Here is a 19,097-nt window from a genome sequence, read left to right on the forward strand (position 1 = left end):
GGGTGCTGAGCCTGTGGGTGGTGTGGGTGGTGTGGGTGCTGGGCCTATGTGTGCTATGGGTGCAGTGGCTGTGGGTGCAGTGCCCGTGCGTGTGCTGAGCTGTGCGTGTTCTGACCCATGCGTGTGCTGACCCATGCGTGTGCTGAGCTGTGCGTGTGCTGACCCATGCGTGTGCTGACCCGTGCGTGTGTGTGCAGGCCGTGTTGGCGTTGCTCTGATCGCCATGTCGCGCGTGGGCTCGGTGATGAACGGCTCGCTGGATGGCGAGGGGCGGCTCCAGCTCAACTCTGACGTGCTGACGGCAGCAGCGACGCGGAGACCAGCCCAGCCCCTGGTGGAGCCCCTCAACCTCACCTTCCACAACAACAAGGTCAGCACTGTCCCCCGGCCCGGCCCGGCCCATCCCACCCCATCCCATCCCACCCCATCCCATCCCACCCCATCCCATCCCATCTCATCCCATCCCAACGCACCACAACCCATCCCACCCCACCCCACCCCATCCCATCCCACCGCACCCCATCCCATCCCACCCCATCCCATCCCATCCCAACGCAACCCACCCCATCCCACTCCATCCAATCCCATCCCACCCCACCCCACCCCATCCCACCCCATCCCATCCAATCCCACCCCACCCCATCCCATCCAATCCCACCCCATCCCATCCCATCCCATCCCATCCCACCCCACCCCTTCCCATACCATCCCGTCCCATCCTATCCCATCCCCACCCCATCCCACCCCACCCCATCCCATCCCAACCCACCCCATCCCACCCCTTCTCATCCCCACTCCATCCCATCCCACCCCATCCCACCCCATCCCATCCCACCCCATCGCACCCCATCCCATCCCACCCCACCCCATCCCATCCCATCCCACCCCTTCTCATCCCCACTCCATCCCATCCCACCCCATCCCACCCCATCCCATCCCACCCCATCACACCCCATCCCATCCCACCCCACCCCATCCCATCCCATCCCACCCCACCCCACCCCATCCCATCCCACCCCACCCCACCCCATCCCATCCCACCCCACCCCATCCCATCCCACCCCATCACACCCCATCCCATCCCACCCCACCCCATCCCATCCCATCCCACCCCACCCCACCCCATCCCATCCCATCCCACCCCACCCCACCCCATCCCATCCCATCCCACCCCATCCCATCCCATCCCATCCCACCCCACCCCACCCCACCCCATCCCACCCCACCCCATCCCATCCCATCCCACCCCACCCCATCCCATCCCACCCCACCCCATCCCATCCCACCCCACCCCATCCCATCCCACCCCACCCCACCCCATCCCATCCCACCCCATCCCATCCCACCCCATCCCATCCCATCCCACCCCATCCCATCCCACCCCACCCCACCCCATCCCATCCCACCCCACCCCACCCCACCCCATCCCAACGCACCCCATCCCATCCCACCCCACCCCATCCCATCCCACCCCACCCCATCCCATCCCACCCCATCCCATCCCATCCCATCCCACCCCACCCCACCCCACCCCATCCCAACGCACCCCATCCCATCCCACCCCACCCCACCCCATCCCATCCCACCCCACCCCACCCCATCCCATCCCATCCCATCCCATCCCATCCCATCCCATCCCATCCCACCCCACCCCATCCCATCCCATCCCATCCCATCCCCAATCCTTGCACATTTCCAATCCTGGACTTTCCACTCATCACTTTACTTTCATGTTTCATGAATCTTGTTGTGTTTTAATGACTGTTGACAGATCAATGTCCCTCCTGGGATTAATAAAGTTCTATCGTGTCGTATACGGGTGTCAGGGGTCATGGGGAGAAGGCAGGAAAATGGGGATTAGGAGGCAGAGTAGATTGAATGGCGGAGTAGACTCGATGGGCCAAATGGCCTAATTCTACTCCTATAACTTGGTAACTTGTTAATTTGTATAGAGTCTAGGACTAGAGGTCACAGCCTCAGAATTAAAGGATGTTCTTTTAGCAAGGAGATGAGGAAGAACTTCTTTAGTCAGAGGGTGGTGAATCTGTGGAATTATTTGCCAAAGAAGGCTGTGGAGGCCAAGTCAATGGATATTTTTAAGGCAGAGATTGATAGATCCTTGATTAGTACGGATGTCAAGTCAAGTCAAGTCAATTTTATTTGTATAGCACATTTAAAAACAACCCACGTTGACCAAAGTGCTGTACATCAGTTCAGGTACAAAGAACGAACATACAATGGCACACAAACATAACAGCACATACATAAACATTTCACAGCGCCCCCTCAGAGGGCCTCAAACGCTAGGGAGTAGAAATAGGTTTTTGAGCCTGGACTTAAAGGTGTCGATGGAGGGGGCAATTCTGATGGGGAGAGGGATGCTGTTCCACAGTCTAGGAGCTGCAACCGCAAAAGCGCGGTCACCTCTGAGCTTAAGCCTCGACCGCGGGATAGTGAGTAGCCCCAAGTCGGCCGACCTGAGGGACCTGGAGATAGAGTGGTGGGTTAGAAGATTTTTGATATGGGGGGGGCAAGCCCGTTTAGGGCTTTGTATGTGAATAGGAGGAGCTTGAAGTTGATTCTGTACTGTACTGGGAGCCAGTGGAGAGAGACCAGAATCGGGGTGATGTGGTCCCTTTTACGGGTACCCGTCAGGAGTCTCGCTGCGGCGTTTTGGACCAGTTGCAGGCGGGACAGGAATGATTGGCTGATCCCAGTGTATAGGGAGTTGCAGTAGTCTAGGCGGGAGGAAATGAAAGCGTGAATGATTTTTTCAATGTCGTCAAATTGGAGGAATGGTTTGATTTTAGCTGTGGTACGAAGCTGGAGGAAGCTGGCTTTTACCACAGCGTTGACTTGCTTATCAAACTTTAATGCAGAGTCAAATATCACACCAAGGTTTTTGACATGCGGTTTGACTAGGGAGGATAGGCTTCCAAGGCTGCCTGTTATCGTTTTGATGGAGTTGGAGGGGGGGCGAATAGGATGACCTCAGACTTGCTCTCGTTTAGTTGTCAGGTGTTATGGGGAGAAGGCAGGAGAATGGGGTTGGGAGAGAGAGATAGATCAGCCATGATTGAATGGCAGAGTAGACATGATGGGCCGAATGGCCTAATTCTGCTCCTATGACCTTATGTATCATCTCCTCTCCTGGTCCAGACCATGAAGGCGCAGGTGGTGGTGTGTGTGGCGCTGAACAACACGAGGGCGGGCAGCCACTGGTCACGCCAAGGCTGCAAACTGGTGAAGACCAACGGGACGCACACGGTGTGCCAGTGCACACGGCTGACCAGCTTCGCCGTGCTGATGGCCCTGTACGAGACCCAGGTACGGGCACACGGGGCACCATAGGGGAGACCCCTCCACGCATCCCGTCACCGCAATCACAGCTCCCCCCACCCCACCCAACCCAACCCAAACACAACCCAACCCAACCCCACCCCAACTCCATCCCACCCCAACCCAACCCCACCCCAACCTCACCCAACCCAACCCAACCCCGCCCAACCCAACCCAACCCAACCCCACCCAACCCAACCCCACCCCAACTCCATCCCACCCCAACTCCATCCCACCCCAACCCCACCCAACCCAACCCCGCCCAACCCAACCCACCCAACCCAACCCAACCCCACCCAACACAACCCAACCCAACCCCACCCCAACTCCATCCCACCCCAACCCCACCCAACCCAACCCCACCCCAACCCAACCCCACCCCAACCTCACCCAACCCAACCCCGCCCAACCCAACCCAACCCAACCCAACCCAACCCCACCCAACACAACCCAACCCAACCCCACCCCAACTCCATCCCACCCCAACCCAACCCAACCCCGCCCAACCCAACCCACCCAACCCAACCCCACCCAACACAACCCAACCCAACCCCACCCCAACTCCATCCCACCCCAACCCAACCCCACCCAACCCAACCCCACCCCAACTCCATCCCACCCCAACTCCATCCCACCCCAACCCCACCCAACCCAACCCCACCCAACCCAACCCACCCAACCCAACCCAACCCCACCCAACACAACCCCACCCCAACTCCATCCCACCCCAACCCAACCCAACCCCACCCAACCCAACCCCATCCCACCCCAACCCAACCCCACCCCACCCCAACTCCATCCCACTCCAACCCAACCCAACCCCCACCCAACCCAATCCAACCCAACCCCACCCAACCCAACCATACCCAATCCCCTCCCTACCCCACCCAATCCCCTCCCAACCCCACCCAACCCAACCCAACACAACTCAGCCCAACCCATCCCCACCCCACCCAACCCTCCCCACCCCACCCCACCCCAACCCCGCCCCACCCCACCCCACCCCACCCCTCCCAATCCAACCCAACCCCACCCCCTCCCCTGCCCACCCCACCCCACCCTCTCGCTCGGTTTAAACCAGCATCTGCAGTTCCTTCCTACACATTCTACCTGCTGAACCCGTAGTCCTGGCATTCCCTCTCTCTCTGCCCCTCTCCCATCCAAGTCGCACCAGCTTCTCGTTAACACCCTGCAAACAGCTAACAATGGCTTGTTTCCTTTATCATCTTTACGTTTTTGCACATCTTTCATTCATATTTTCTACATCTCTCTTCATCACCGTCTATATCTCTCGTTTCCCTCTCCCCTGACTCTCAGTCTGAGGAAGGGTCTCGACCCGAAACGCCACCCATTCCTTCTCTCCAGAGATGCTGCCTGTCGCGCTGAGTTATTCCAGCATTTTGCGTCTGTTTTCGGCTGAATCCTTACCCATGTTTCTCCCTTCTCCATCCCCTCAGGAATATCCACACTGCCACCTAGTGTTCTATCATCTACAAACTTTAGACTTCACTTTAGACTTTTACTTTAGAGATACAGCGCAGAAACAGGCCCCTCGGCCTACTGAGTCCGCGTCGACCAGCGATCCCCGCACACTAACACTATCCTACACACACTAGGGGCAATGTACATTTTTTTACCAAAGTCAATTAGCCTGCAAACCTGTACGTCTTTGGAGTGTGGGAGGAAACCGGAGCACCCGGAGAAAACCCACGCAGGTCACAGGGAGAACGTACAAACTCCGTACAGACAGTGCCCGTAGTCAGGATCGAACCTGGGTCTCTGGCGCTGTGAGGCAGCAACTCTACCGCTGTGCCACCGTGCTGTTAAGATGCTCACCCCATCCATCCTTCTTTCTCCAGGACCTCTGGCATCTGTGGAACCTCAGCCTGATCTCCTACGTTGGCATCAGCATCTCTCTGGTGTGTCTCTTCATTTCGTTCGTCACCTTCTTGGCGTGCCAGGCAATTCAGGGCACACGGACCACCATCCATGCCCACCTGTGTCTCTGCCTCTTCCTCGCCGAGCTCTTGTTCCTCGTTGGCATCTCGCAGACCAGCAACAAGGTAAGCTGTCACGCCCGTTCAGTGCAGGAAGGAATTGCAGGTGCTGGTTTAAACCGAAGGTAGACACAAAATGCTGGAGTAACTCAGCGGGTCAGGCAGCATCTCTGGAGGAAAGGATGGGTGACGTTTCGGGTCGAGACCCTTGTTTAGTTTAGTTTAGTTTTAGAACATAACAATGATATTGATACATAGGGATCAGGATTACATTAACAACAAATGTAGCCTTAATATAAATCCAGTTTCAAAATACATATAGACCATTATTTGGTGGAACAGATTTAACAACAAACAGGGGTCTAAACTGTTGACATTTTTTTGTTTTTTGCAACCCTGATTCTGTTTTGTTTTGTTTTTTTTTGTCTGTTTGCTTATTTTAGTTTAGGGGGGTAAATATTATTATTTTCTTTAATTTTTTTTTTTATCTTTAAAAAAAATATATATATATATATGTTCTCTTTTAACCTTTGATCTATAATTACATAGAGACTGGGAGGTCTATACCCTATATGTATTTTGAAACTGGATTTATATTAAGGCTACATTTGTTGTTAATGTAATCCTGATCCCTATGTATCAATATCACTATTATTTTTTGAAGTGTAATAAAAAGATTTGAAAAGTTAAAAAAAAACAAAAAAAACAGAAATACAGCGTGGAAACAGGCCCTTCGGCCCAACTCGCCCACACCGGCCAACAATGTCCCAGCTACCCTAGTCCCACCTGCCTGCGCTTGGTCCATATCCCTCCAAACCTGTCCTATCCATGTACCTGTCCAACTGTTTCTTAAACGATGGGATAGTCCCAGCCTCAACTACCTCCTCTGGCAGCTTGTTCCATACACCCACCACCCTCTGTGTGAAAAAGTTACCCCTCGGATTCCTATTAAATCTTTTCCCCTTCACCTTGAACCTATGTCCTCTGGTCCTCGATTCCCCTACTCTGGGCAAGAGACTCTGTGCATCTACCCGATCTATTCCTCTCATGATTTTATCCACCTCTGTAAGATCTCCCCTCATCCTCCTGCGCTCCATGGAATACAGACCCAGCCTACTCAACCTCTCCCTGTAGCTCACACCCTCTAGTCCTGGCAACATCCTCGTAAATCTTCTCTGAACCCTTTCAAGCTTGACAATATCTTTCCAATAACATGGTTCCCTGAACTGAACACAATATTCTAAATGCAGTCTCACCAACGTCTTATACAACTGCAACATGACCTCCCAACTGCTATACTCAATGTTAGATGAACGAGGTGTCTGGCTGTGGGGAAAGGTCTCCAAATTTGAGGAAGGATATTCTTGCTATTGAGGGCGTGCAGCGTAGGTTCACCAGGTTAATTCCTCGAATGGTGGGACTGTCGTATATTGAAAGACTGGAGCGACTAGGCTTGTATACACTGGAATTTAGAAGGATGAGAGGGGATCTTATTGAAACATATGAGATTATTGAGGGATTGGCACATTAGAGGCAGGAAAAATGTTCCCAATGTTGGGGGAGTCCAGAACCAGGGGCCACACAGTTTAAGAATAAGGGGTAGGCCATTTAGAACGGAAACAAGGAAAAACTTTTTCAGTCAGAGAGTTGTGAATCTGTGGAATTCTCTGCCTCACAAGGCAGTGGAGGCCAATTCTCTGAATGCATTCAAGAGAGAGCTAGATAGAGCTCTTAAGGATAGTGGAGTCAGGGGGTATGGGGAGAAGGCAGGAATGGGGTACTGATTGAGAATGATCAGCCATGATCACATTGAATGGCGGTGCTGGCTCGAAGGCCGAATGGCCTCCTCCTGCACTATTGCCTATTGTCTATTGTGTGTTGTCTATTGTCTATTGTGTGTTGTGTATTGTGTATTGAAGGGCCCAATGGCCTCCTCCTGCTCCTATTATCTGTTGTGTATTGTCTCTGGTGGAGGGAGGTTGGCATTGGGTGTGTTGTGTTCACAGGGTGTCCCTCTGTCCACCAGGTGCTCTGTGCGGTGGTTGCTGGCTTCCTGCACTACCTCTTCCTGACTGTCTTCGCCTGGATGTCTCTGGAGGGGGTCCAGCTCTACCTCATGGTGGTGAGAGTCTTCAACGCCGACTGCCTGAGGAAACACCACATGCTGCCCGTCGGCTACGGGCTCCCGCTCCTGGTCGTCGGCATCTCCGCCGCGGTGCACAGCGAGGGCTACGGCACCCCGAAACAGTGAGTACCGCCACCCTGGCGTACCGCCAGCAACGGCGCCGAGGGGTGGCACGGTCGAGTTGCTGCCTCACAGCGCCGGAGACCCGGGTTCCATCCCGACCACGGGTGCTGTCTGTACGGAGTTTGTACCTTCTCCCCGTGACCTGCGTGGCTTTCCTCCGGGCGCTCTGGTTTCCTCCCACACTCCAAAGACGTACAGGATTGTAGGTTAATTGGCTTCTGCAAATAGTAAATTGTCCCAAGTGGGTGTAGGATAGTGTTAGTGTGCAGCGATTGCTGGTCGGCACGGACCTGGTGGGCCGAAGGGCCTGTTTCTGTACAGTATCTGTAAACTAAGCCAAACAGCATATAACTCTCTGACATTTTTGCTGATCACCTCCAACGGGATCCCACATCTTCCCATTCCCTCCCCTCTCTGTGTTCCGCAGAGACCGTTCCCTCCGTAACTCCCTGGTCCACTCGTCCCTTCCTACCCAAACCACCCCATCCCCGGGCACTTTCCCCTGCAATCGCACGAGATGCAACACCTGTCCCTTTACCTCCCCCTCCCTCGACTCCATCCAAGGTCCCAAACAGTCCTTCCAGGTTCTCTCCACAGATGCTGCCTGTCCCGCTGAGTTACTCCAGCTTTCTGTGTCTATTTCAGGTTTGTAGGTTAATTGGCTTCTGTAAATGATTTGGCAGCAGGTAGCATAGAATTAGTGGATGGTTGATCGTTGGTCGGTGCGGACTCAATAGACAATAGACAATAGGTGCAGGAGGAGGGCATTCGGCCCTTCGAGCCAGCACCGCCATTCAATGTAATCATAGCTGATCATTCTCAATCAGTACCCCGTTCCTGCCTTCTCCCCATACCCCCTGACTCCGCTATCATTAAGAGCTCTATCTAGCTCCCTCTTGAATGCATTCAGAGAATTGGCCTCCACTGCCTTCTGAGGCAGAGAATTCCACAGATTCACAACTCTCTGACTGAAAAGGTTTTTCCTCGTCTCCGTTCTAAATGGCCTACCCCTTATTCTTAATCTGTGGCCCCTGGTTCTGGACTCCCCCCAACATTGGGAACATTGGGACTTGGTGGTCCAGGCCTGTATCACTAAACTAAACTAAATTCATGATCAACCTGGTTCACCCCAGGACAACACAAGCTTTGTAAAGAATACCTATTGTATGCCTGCCTTCAATGGTGAAGGCACTGAGGATAAGAATCATGCTCCGATCACTCATGACCTTATAGCATCTGATCACAGTTCAAGACAACTTTGAATTGTGAACGCAACTACTTACAGCAGAAAAACAGCATGTCCTTTTCAAACAGTTGGGGCAACAGGAATCTCACCAGCAGGAAGTCAGGTGTAAGAAAATAACTGCAGATGCTGGTACAAATTGAAGGTATTTATTCACAAAATGCTGGAGTAACTCAGCACGTCAGGCAGCATCTCAGGAGAGAAGGAATGGGTGACGTTTCGGGTCGAGACCCTTCTTCAGAATGACTCAGTAACTCAGAGTAACTCAGTGGGTCAGGCAGCATCTCTGGAGATCATGGACGACCTGAAACATCACATATCCATGCTCGCCAGTGATTCTGCCTGACCCGCTGAGTTACTCCAGCACTCTATGCGTTTTTAGTTTAGAGATACAGCATGGAAATAGGCCCTTCGGCCCATCGAGTCCTCGCCAACCATCGATCACCTGTTCACACTTATCCCACTTTTTCATCCACTCCCTACACACTGGGGGGCAATTTACAGAGGGGCCGATTAACCCACAAACCTGCACGTCTTTGGGATGTGGAAGGAAACCAGAGCGCCCGGAGAAAACCCACGTGGTCACAGGGGGAACGTGCAAACTCCGCAAAGACAGCACCCGTGGTCAGGATCGAACCTGGGTCTCTGGCGCTGTGAGGCAGCAGCTCTACCCGCTAACCCACTGCGCTGCCCTTATTTTTAAGGCCTTCAGATCTTGAAGGATGTAAGATGGCGCTGGAAACGTGATGATCATTGAGTACGATTGTGCCTCTGCACAGTAAGATGTTGATTGAAGTGTATGCAGAAAAGAAACAGCACTGTACCTCGGTACATGTGACAATAAACAATCACGGTGGCGAGGCGGTAGAGTTGCTGCCTCACAACACCAGAGACCCGGGTTCCATCCCGACTACGGGCGCCGTCTGTACGGAGTTTGTACGTTCTCCCCGTGACCACGTGGGATTCCTCCGAGATCTTCGGTTTCCTCCCACACTCCAAAGACGTGCAGGTTTATAGGTTAATTGGCTTGGTAAATGTAAAAAATAATTGTCCCTAGTGGGTGTAGGATGGTGTTAGTGTGCGGGGATCGCTGGTCAGCGCGGACCCGGTGGGCCGAAGGGCCTGTTTCCACGCTGTGTCTCTAAATTTATACTAAACTAAACTAAACTACTGTTGTACTTGAATACAATTGTCATTACAAGGAACATGATTTTTTTTCCACACAGAGGGTGGTGGGTGTATGGAACAAGCTGCCACAGGAGGTAGTTGAGGCTGGGACTATCCCATCATTTAAGAAACAGTTGGACAGGTACATGGTTAGGACAGGTTTGGAGGGATATGGGCCAAACGTGGGCAGGTGAGGCTAGTGTAGCTGGGACATTGTTGGGCGGTGTGGGCAAGTTGGGCTGCAGGGCCTGTTTGCACACTGTATCTCTCTGTGACTCTATGATTCTGCAAAGTGCGGCCGAAACTCTCACTGGAGGTTTCACTGAGACTGCGGAGAGCCGAGCGAGCTGCAGGCAGCTGTAACCACACGAGGGGAGCTGGCCTACATCTCCACACGCTGCCTGTCTCGCACACCCCCGCGCTGGCCTCCCGTCACTTCCTTCCTGGCAGGCTGTAGCGCAGAGGGACGGGTCCTGGCAGAGGGAAGGGTCCCCAGTGCCCCCCCCCCCCCGTGTGGACCTGCCTCCACGCACCATGCAGACAGTGTTGGATCATGCAGAATCATGGAGCAATCCCCTCACTGACCCGTCCACAGTGTGCTCCTCACACGGCCAGCACCACCCCAGCTGCTCAGCTCAGTGCAGTACAGATCCATCCAGCTCAGTCCAGTGTAGATCAGTCCAGTGTAGATCAGTCCAGTCCAGTGTAGACCAGTCCAGTCCAGTGTAGACCAGTCCAGTCCAGTGTAGACCAGTCCAGTCCAGTGTAAATCAGTTCAGCTCATTCCAGTGTAGATATCATCATATCATATCATATATATACAGCCGGAAACAGGCCTTTTCGGCCCTCCAAGTCCGTGCCGCCCAGCGATCCCCGTACATTAACACTATCCTACACCCACTAGGGACAATTTTTACATTTTACATTTACCCAGCCAATTAACCTACATACCTGTACGTCTTTGGAGTACAGTCCAGTCCAGTGTAGACTAGTCCAGTCCAGTGTAGACTAGTCCAGTCCAGTGTAGATCAGTCCAGTGTAAATCAGTCCAGTCCAGTGTAGGTCAGATCAGTCCAGTCCAGTGTAGATCAGTCCAGTCCAGTGTAGATCAGTCCAGTCCAGTGTAGACTAGTCCAGTCCAGTGTAGATTAGTCCAGTCCAGTGTAGACCAGTCCAGTCCAGTGTAGATTAGTCCAGTCCAGTGTAGATCAGTCCAGTCCAGTGTAGATCAGTCCGGTCCAGTGTAGACCAGTGCAGTCCAGTGTAGATTAGATCAGTTCAGTTTATCATATCATATCATATCATATCATATATATACAGCCGGAAACAGGCCTTTTCGGCCCTCCAAGTCCGTGCCGCCCAGCGATCCCCGTACATTAACACTATCCTACACCCACTAGGGGCAATTTTTACATTTACCCAGCCAATTAACCTACATACCTGTACGTCTTTGGAGTGTGGGAGGAAACCGAAGATCTCGGAGAAAACCCACGCAGGTCACGGGGAGAACGTACAAACTCCTTACAGTACAGCACCCGTAGTCAGATCGAACCTGAGTCTCCGGCGCTGCATTCGCTGTAAAGCAGCAACTCTACCGCTGCGCTACCGTGCCACAATTTAATTTAGATCAGTTTAGTTTAGTTTAGAACAGTCTAGTTTAGTTAAGAACAGTTTAGTTAAGAATAGTTTAGTTTAGATCAGTTTAGTTAAGAATAGTTCAGTTTAGTTTAGATCAGTTTAGTTTAGTTTAGATCAGTTTAGTTAAGAATAGTTCAGTTTAGTTTAGATCAGTTTAGTTTAGTTAGAACAGTTTAGTTTAGATCAGTTTAGTTAAGAATAGTTCAGTTCAGTTTAGTTCAGCTTAGTTCAGTTTAGATTAATTTAGTTTTTTGTTTAGTTCAGTTTAGTTTTAGTTTTTAATTTAGTTTAGCTGAGATATTTAATTTTTAGTTGTTTTTAGTTCAGTTCAGTTTAGTACAATTTAGTTTAGTTTAGTTTAGATTAGTTCAGTTCAGTTTAGTTTGGTTTTTAATTGATTTCCTAATTTGGTTTAGTTTTTAGTTTTCTTTAGTTTTCTTTAGTTTTGATTAGTTTAGTTTCTAATTCAGTTTAGCTTTCAGTTTAGTTTAATTTAGCTTTTAGTTTAGCAGGGTCTTACAGTTCGTTATGTTTTTAGTCTGTGGCGATGAATTTTACAGATTCACCACCCTCTGGCTAAAACATTAATTACACGTAAATTCTACCAGTGACAAGACAAAAGTGTGCAAAGCAATAAAAGACGTTAGTGCCAAAACACACAGTTAGAAAGCATTTATTCACAAAATGTTGGAGTAACTCAGCAGGTCAGGCAGCATCTCGGGAGAGAAGGAATGGGTGACGTTTCGGGTCGAGACCCTTCTTCAGACTGATGTCAGGGGGGCGGGACAAAGGAAGGATATAGGTGGAGACAGGAAGATAGAGGGAGATCTGGGAAGGAGGAGGGGAAGAGAGGGACAGAGGAACTATCTAAAGTTGGAGAAGTCAATGTTCAAGCTGCTGCCAACGTGCAAGCTGCCCAGGCGAAATATGAGGTGCTGTTCCTCCAATTTCCGGTGGGCCTCACTATGGCACTGGAGGAGGCCTATGACAATTTAGACTTGCTTGTTAGAAAGCAAGTCCATGGTAGTGCAAGAGGTAGTTGGTAGTTTATGGCTGTCCAGATCATTTATCTGGTATCGAACCATCCTTCATTTCCTTGCCTAGCCTCTTCCCCCTCCTCGCCATCCTTTAGAATCTCTCCCCATTCAATGGGATACACTCCTAGTGGAGTAATGGCAAAGTCGCTACATCTCAGTTTATGTTGCTTTAATTTGGCATCATGTTTGGCACAGACATAGTGGGCCGAAGGGCCTGTTCCTGGGCTGCACAGTTCTATGTTCCAGTCTTCCCCATTCAATTGGATGTACTTCTGAAGGGAGTAATGGCAAACTCACTAAGTATGAGAAGGGTCTCCTGGGCCTGAAACAGCGTCTCTGGAGAAAAAGGACAGATGGGTGACGTTTCGGATCAGGACACTTCTCCAGCGGTCTGAAGAATGGTTTCAACCCGAAACGTCATTGAGTCATAGAGTGATACAGTGTGGAAACAGGCCCTTCGGCCCAACTCGCCCACACCGGCCAACAATGTCCCAGCTACACTAGTCCCACTTGCATGCGCTTGGTCCATATCCCTACAAACCTGTCCCATCCATGCACCTGTCCAACTGTTTCTTAAACATTGCGATAGTCCCAGCCTCAACTACCTCCTCTGGCAGCTGGTTCCATACACCCACCACCCTCTGTGTGAAAAAGTTACCCCTCGGATTCCTAATAAATCTTTTCCCCTTCACCTTGAACCTATGTCCTCTGGTCCTCGATTCCCCAACTCTGGGTAAAAGACTCTGTGCGTCTACCCGATCTGTTCCTCTCATGATGGAGTCAATGGAAGGGAGGTTGGTTTGTGTGATGGTCTGGGCTGCATCCACAACTCTCTGCACTTTCTTGTGGTCTTGGATGGAGCTGTTCCCAAACCAAGCTGTGATGCATCCCGATAAAATGCCTTCTACAGTGCATCTGTAGAAGGTCACTGCATTAGATGGTGTGAGACCCAGTCTGCTGTAGAAGGTCACTGCATTAGATGGTGTGAGACCCAGTCTGCTGTAGAAGGTCACTGCATTAGATGGTGTGAGACCCAGTCTGCTGTAGAAGGTCACTGCATTAGATGGTGTGAGACCCAGTCTGCTGAAGAACCCCCCACTAACAGTCTGTCTCCTTTCCCTTTGCAGCTGCTGGCTGTCCTTGGAGAAGCATTTCCTGTGGAGCTTCCTGGGCCCGGTCTGCACCATTATACTGGTGAGGGGCAGGCAGGGCGCTCAGTGCAGGGTGGTGGTTAGGGGTTGCCAACTCTCTCACTCCCAAATAAGGGACAAAAGGTGACATCACCACCCCACGCCCCACATGACCTCACCCAGCCAGCGGCCACGTGCTCCCGCTCCACTAATGGCAGCCGCCCGGGCCGGGAGGTGGGTTGCTATGCAACCTCCATTAGGCGGCGCCCGGGCCTCCAGGCCTACACTATCCTGGCCTACAATGTCCGGGCCTGCAGTGTCGGGGCCTACAGTGTCCGGGTCTGCGGTGTCGGGGCCTGCAGTGTCCGGGCCTGCAGTGTCCGGGCCTGCAGTGTCTGGGCCTACACTGTTCAGGTCTACAGTGTCCAGGCCTGCAGTGTCGGGGCCTACAGTGTCCGGGCCTACAGTGTCGGGGCCTACAGTGTCCGGGCCTATAGTGTCCAGGCCTACAGTGTCCGGGCCTACAGTGTCCGGGCCTACAGTGTCCGGGCCTACAGTGTCTGGGCCTACAGCGCCCCCCTCCCCTCCCGGGCCTAATACGGGACAAGGGCGGTCCCGTACAGGACAAGCCAATTTAGCCCAAAATATAGGATGTCCCGGCTAATACGGGACAGTTGGCAACCCTGGTGGTGGTGGGGGGAAAGGGGGCGCACAGAGTTATGGGGAATCACACGCTGAAGATGGGTGGAATTGGGGAAAGGATTCACTTGAGGATGTGGGTGGATGGGTCTGGAGTATGTCACTGGGGGAATGGCGTGAAACAGGGTCTGGATTGGGGGCTGGGGGGGAGGAGGGGTCATGTGATCAATTCTGGGAGGGGGTCACATGATGGGCAGAGTAGTTATGTGACAGGGCGATCGTGTGACAGGTCTGATCATGTGATTGGGTGATCATGTGATGAGCGATCGTTTGACAGGTAGGATCATGTGACCAGGATCGATCACATGATGGGAGGGTGATCATGTGACTGGGGAGCGATCACGGGACAAGGGTTGTCTCTTGACGGCCTGATAAAGTGACCGGGAGAGATCACATGATGGGCAGTGATCACGTGATGGGCAGTGATCACGTGGTGGAAGGGTGATCACATGACTGGGTGATCACATGATGGGAGAGGGGTCATGTGATGGGGAGTGACCACATGGGGAGTAGTCGGCATGGGCAAGTAGGGCTGAAGGGCCTGCCAGAGGAGGCAGCTGAGGCATGTACTCTAACGATACTTAAAAGATACTTGGACATGTACATGGATAGGACAGGTTTGGAGGGATATGGCCAAACGCAGGCAGGTGGGACTAGTGTAGATGGGACATGTTGGCCGGTGTGGGCGAGTTGGGCCGAAGGGCCTGTATCCTCACTGTATCACTCTATGACTCTAAGTGGTGGAGTAACTCAGTGGGACAGGCAGCATCTCTGGTGAGCGTGGATGGGGGGCGGTTGGGTTGGGAACCTTGTTGCTGCACTGGTTGTAACTGGATCTCTCGACTTTCAGATCAACATCGTGTTCTACTGCATCACGCTGGTTAAGCTGGCAAAGAGGATGTCCACTCTGAAGAAAGATAAGACCCCACTGAAGAAGATCAGGTAATGGATGCTGCCACAGAGCACTGCATTCCCCTCTTGTTGCCCCAGAGGCCCTTTGGCTAGGGTTGCCAACTGTCCCGTATTAGCCGGGACATCCCGTATTTGGGCTAAATTGGTTTGTCCCGTACGGGACCACCCTTGTCCCGAATTAGGCCCGGGAACCGGACACTGTAGGCCGGGACACTGTAGGCCCGGACACTGTAGGCCCGGATACTGTAGGCCCGGACACTGTAGGCCTGGACGCTGCCTAACAGAGGTTGCGTAGCAACCCACCTCCCAGCCTGGGCGGCCGCCATTGGTGGAGCGGGAGCACATGGCCACTGCCTGGCTGAGATCACGTGGGGCGCGGGGCGGTGACATCACCTTTTGTCCCTTATATACCTCTAAATGCATAGCATCTCTCTACCAGAGCATCTTGCTAGTATCAGCCTTTACTTTAGACTTTAGGCTTTAGAGATATTAGAGATACAACGTGAAAACAGGCCCTTGGTCCCACGGAGTCCGTGCCAACCACCGATCACCCAGTACACCAGAATTATCCTACGCACTGAGGATTATTTACAATTCACAGAAGCCAATTAACATACAAACCCGCACGTTTGGTTTAGTTTTGGTTTAGTGATACAGCGTGGAAAGAGGCCCTTCGGCCCACCGAGTCCGCACTGACCAGCGACCCCCCCTTACACTAACACTATCCTACACACTTGGGACAATTTACAACTTCTACTGAAGCCAATTAACATACAAACTTTGGAATGTGGGGGGGAACAGGAGCACCAGGAGAAAACCCACGCAGGTCACGGGGAGAACGTACAAACTCCGTACAGACAGCAGCCTTAGTAAGGATCGAACTAAGGTGCCTCTGGTGCTGTAAGGCAGCAACTCTACCGCTGCACCACCATGCCTGGCCCTTACACTGTGTTCTTCTATATTATTCCTCAACATATATCCATCCGATTCCGTTCTGAAAGCCACAGTGAACCTGCATTAGTAGTTCAGTTCAGATTAGATTTAGTTTAGAGATACAGCACAGAAACAGGCCCTTCGGCCCACCGAGTCCGCACCGACCTGCGATCCCCACACACTAATAATATCCAACTCACACAAGGGCCAATTTGCATTTATACCAAGCCAATTAACCTACAAACCTGCACGTCTTTGGAGTGTGGGAGGAAACCGAAGATCTCGGAGAAAACCCACGCAGGTCACAGGAGACATTTCTTTAGTCAGAAGGTGGTGAATCTGTGGAATTCTTTGCCACAGGAGGCTGTGGAGGCCAAGTCAGTGGATATTTTTAAGGCCAAGATAGATAAATAGATTAGAACGGAGATGAGGAAAAACTTTTTGGGTCAGAGAGTTGTAAATCTGTGGAATTCTCTGCCTCAGAAGGCAGTGGAGGCCAATTCTCTGGATGCTTTCAAGAGAGAGTTAGATAGAGCTCTTAAGGATAGCGGAGTCAGGGGGTATGGGGAGAAGGCAGGAACGGGGTACTGATTGAGAATGATCAGCCATGATCACATTGAATGGCGGTGCTGGCTCAAAGAGCCGAATGGCCTCCTCCTGTACCTATTGTCCATTCTTGATCAGTGCGGGTGTCAGGGGTTACGGGGAGAAGTCAGGGAAATGGGGTTAGGAGGGAGAGATAGATCAGCCATGATTGAATGGCGAAGTAGACTTGATGGGCCGAATGGCCTGATTCTACACCTATCGCTGTGACCTTATAAACCTAATCAGCTCTGTCTGCCATCTCTCTGGTGTTGGTCACCTCTCGCCTTTCCCTCTGAATCTCCAGGTCCTTCACGCTGGCTGCCATTGCCCAACTGTTCCTGCTGGGATGCACATGGATATTTGGGATTTTCCATTACCGGGAAGAAACCATCGCCATGGCTTATATATTCACCGTCATCAACAGCTTCCAGGGCATGTTCATCTTTGTCCTGCACTGCCTCCTCAATAAACAGGTAAGGATGCTCCCCGCACTTCACTGAAACAGAGAGTGGTGAGTCTGTGGAATTCTCTGCCACAGAAGGTAGTTGAGGCCAGTTCATTGGCTATATTTAAGAGGGAGTTAGATGTGGCCCTTGTGGCTAAAGGGATCAGGGGGTATGGAGAGAAGGCAGGTACAGGATACTGAGCTGGATGATCAGCCTTGATCATATTGAATGGCGGTGCAGGCTCGAAGGGCCGAATGGCCTACTCCTGCACCTATTTTCTATGTTTCTATGTTTCTAACACTGATACACCCCACACTGTAACACTGATACACCCCACACTGTAACACTGATACACCCCACACTGTAACACTGATACACCCCACACTGTAACACTGATACACCCCACACTGTAACACTGATACACCCCACACTGTAACACTGATACACCCCACACTGTAACACTGATACAGCCCACACTGTAACACACCACACCCCACACTGTAACACACCACACCCCACACTGTAACACTGATACACCCCACACTGTAACACTGATACAGCCCACACTGTAACACTGATACACCCCACACTGTAACACACCACACCCCACACTGTAACACTGATACACCCCACACTGTAACACTGATACACCCCACACTGTAACACTGATACACCCCACACTGTAACTCTGATACACCCCACACTGTAACTGATACACCCCACACTGTAACACACCACACCCCACACTGTAACACTGATACACCCCACACTGTAACACTGATACACCCCACACTGTAACACCCCACACTGTAACACTGATACACCCCACACTGTAACACTGATACACCCCACACTGTAACACCCCACACTGTAACACTGATACACTGTAACACCCCACACTGTAACACCCCACACTGTAACACTGATACACCCCACACTGTAACACCCCACACTGTAACACTGATACACCCCACACTGTAACACCCCACACTGTAACACCCCACACTGTAACACTGATACACCCACACCTCCTTCGGCCCACCGATTCCATGCCAACCATCGATCGCTCGTTCACACTAGTTCTGTGATATCCCACTTTCTCATCCACTCCCTGCACACCAGGGGGCAATTTACAGAGGACCACTGACCTACAAACCAGCACGTCTTTGGGATGTGGGAGGAAACCGGAGCACCCGGAGAAAACCCGCGCAGGTCACAGGGAGAACGTACAAACTACTGGACTTTACCTTGCACCAAACGCTGTTCCCTTTATCCGTACCTGTGCACGGACGGCTTGAATGTAATCATGTATAGTCTGACCGGACAGATAAATTATAGGGTATAGACAGTTAGGGTTGCCAACTGTCCCGTATTAGCCAGGACATCCCGTATTTTTAGCTAAGTTGGTTTGTCCCGTACGGGACCGCCCTTGTCCCGTATTAGGCCCGGGGGACACTGTAGGCCCGGACATTCTAGGCCCGGAAACTGTAGGCCCGGACACTGTAGGCCCGGACACTGTAGGCCCGAACACTGTAGGCCCGAACACTGTAGGCTCGGACACTGTAGGCCCGAACACTGTAGGCTCGGACACTGTAGGCCCGGAAACCATAGGCCCGGACACTGTAGGCCCGGACAGTGTAGGCCCGGACACTGTAGGCCCGGCCACTGTAGGCCCGAACACATTAGGCCCGGACACTGTAGGCCCGGACACTGTAGGCCCGGA

General features: G+C 52.1%; 1 protein-coding gene across 3 annotated transcripts in view; it reads left to right on the plus strand.

Annotated features, from left to right (window-relative positions):
• LOC144610713 (adhesion G protein-coupled receptor E3-like) overlaps window positions 1–19,097 on the plus strand; it is an 85,342-nt gene that overhangs the window by 62,110 nt on the left and 4,135 nt on the right. For all 3 annotated transcript variants that reach the window (XM_078429618.1, XM_078429619.1, XM_078429620.1), the window contains 7 exons: window positions 198–370; window positions 3,160–3,327; window positions 5,199–5,402; window positions 7,363–7,583; window positions 13,797–13,863; window positions 15,349–15,440; window positions 17,233–17,401. In XM_078429618.1, the coding sequence (XP_078285744.1) occupies window positions 198–370; window positions 3,160–3,327; window positions 5,199–5,402; window positions 7,363–7,583; window positions 13,797–13,863; window positions 15,349–15,440; window positions 17,233–17,401 (1,094 nt within the window). The remainder of the gene's footprint in view (window positions 1–197; window positions 371–3,159; window positions 3,328–5,198; window positions 5,403–7,362; window positions 7,584–13,796; window positions 13,864–15,348; window positions 15,441–17,232; window positions 17,402–19,097) is intronic.

The sequence above is a fragment of the Rhinoraja longicauda genome, chromosome 37 (assembly GCF_053455715.1).
Source record: "Rhinoraja longicauda isolate Sanriku21f chromosome 37, sRhiLon1.1, whole genome shotgun sequence".
Classification (NCBI taxonomy): domain Eukaryota; kingdom Metazoa; phylum Chordata; class Chondrichthyes; order Rajiformes; family Arhynchobatidae; genus Rhinoraja; species Rhinoraja longicauda.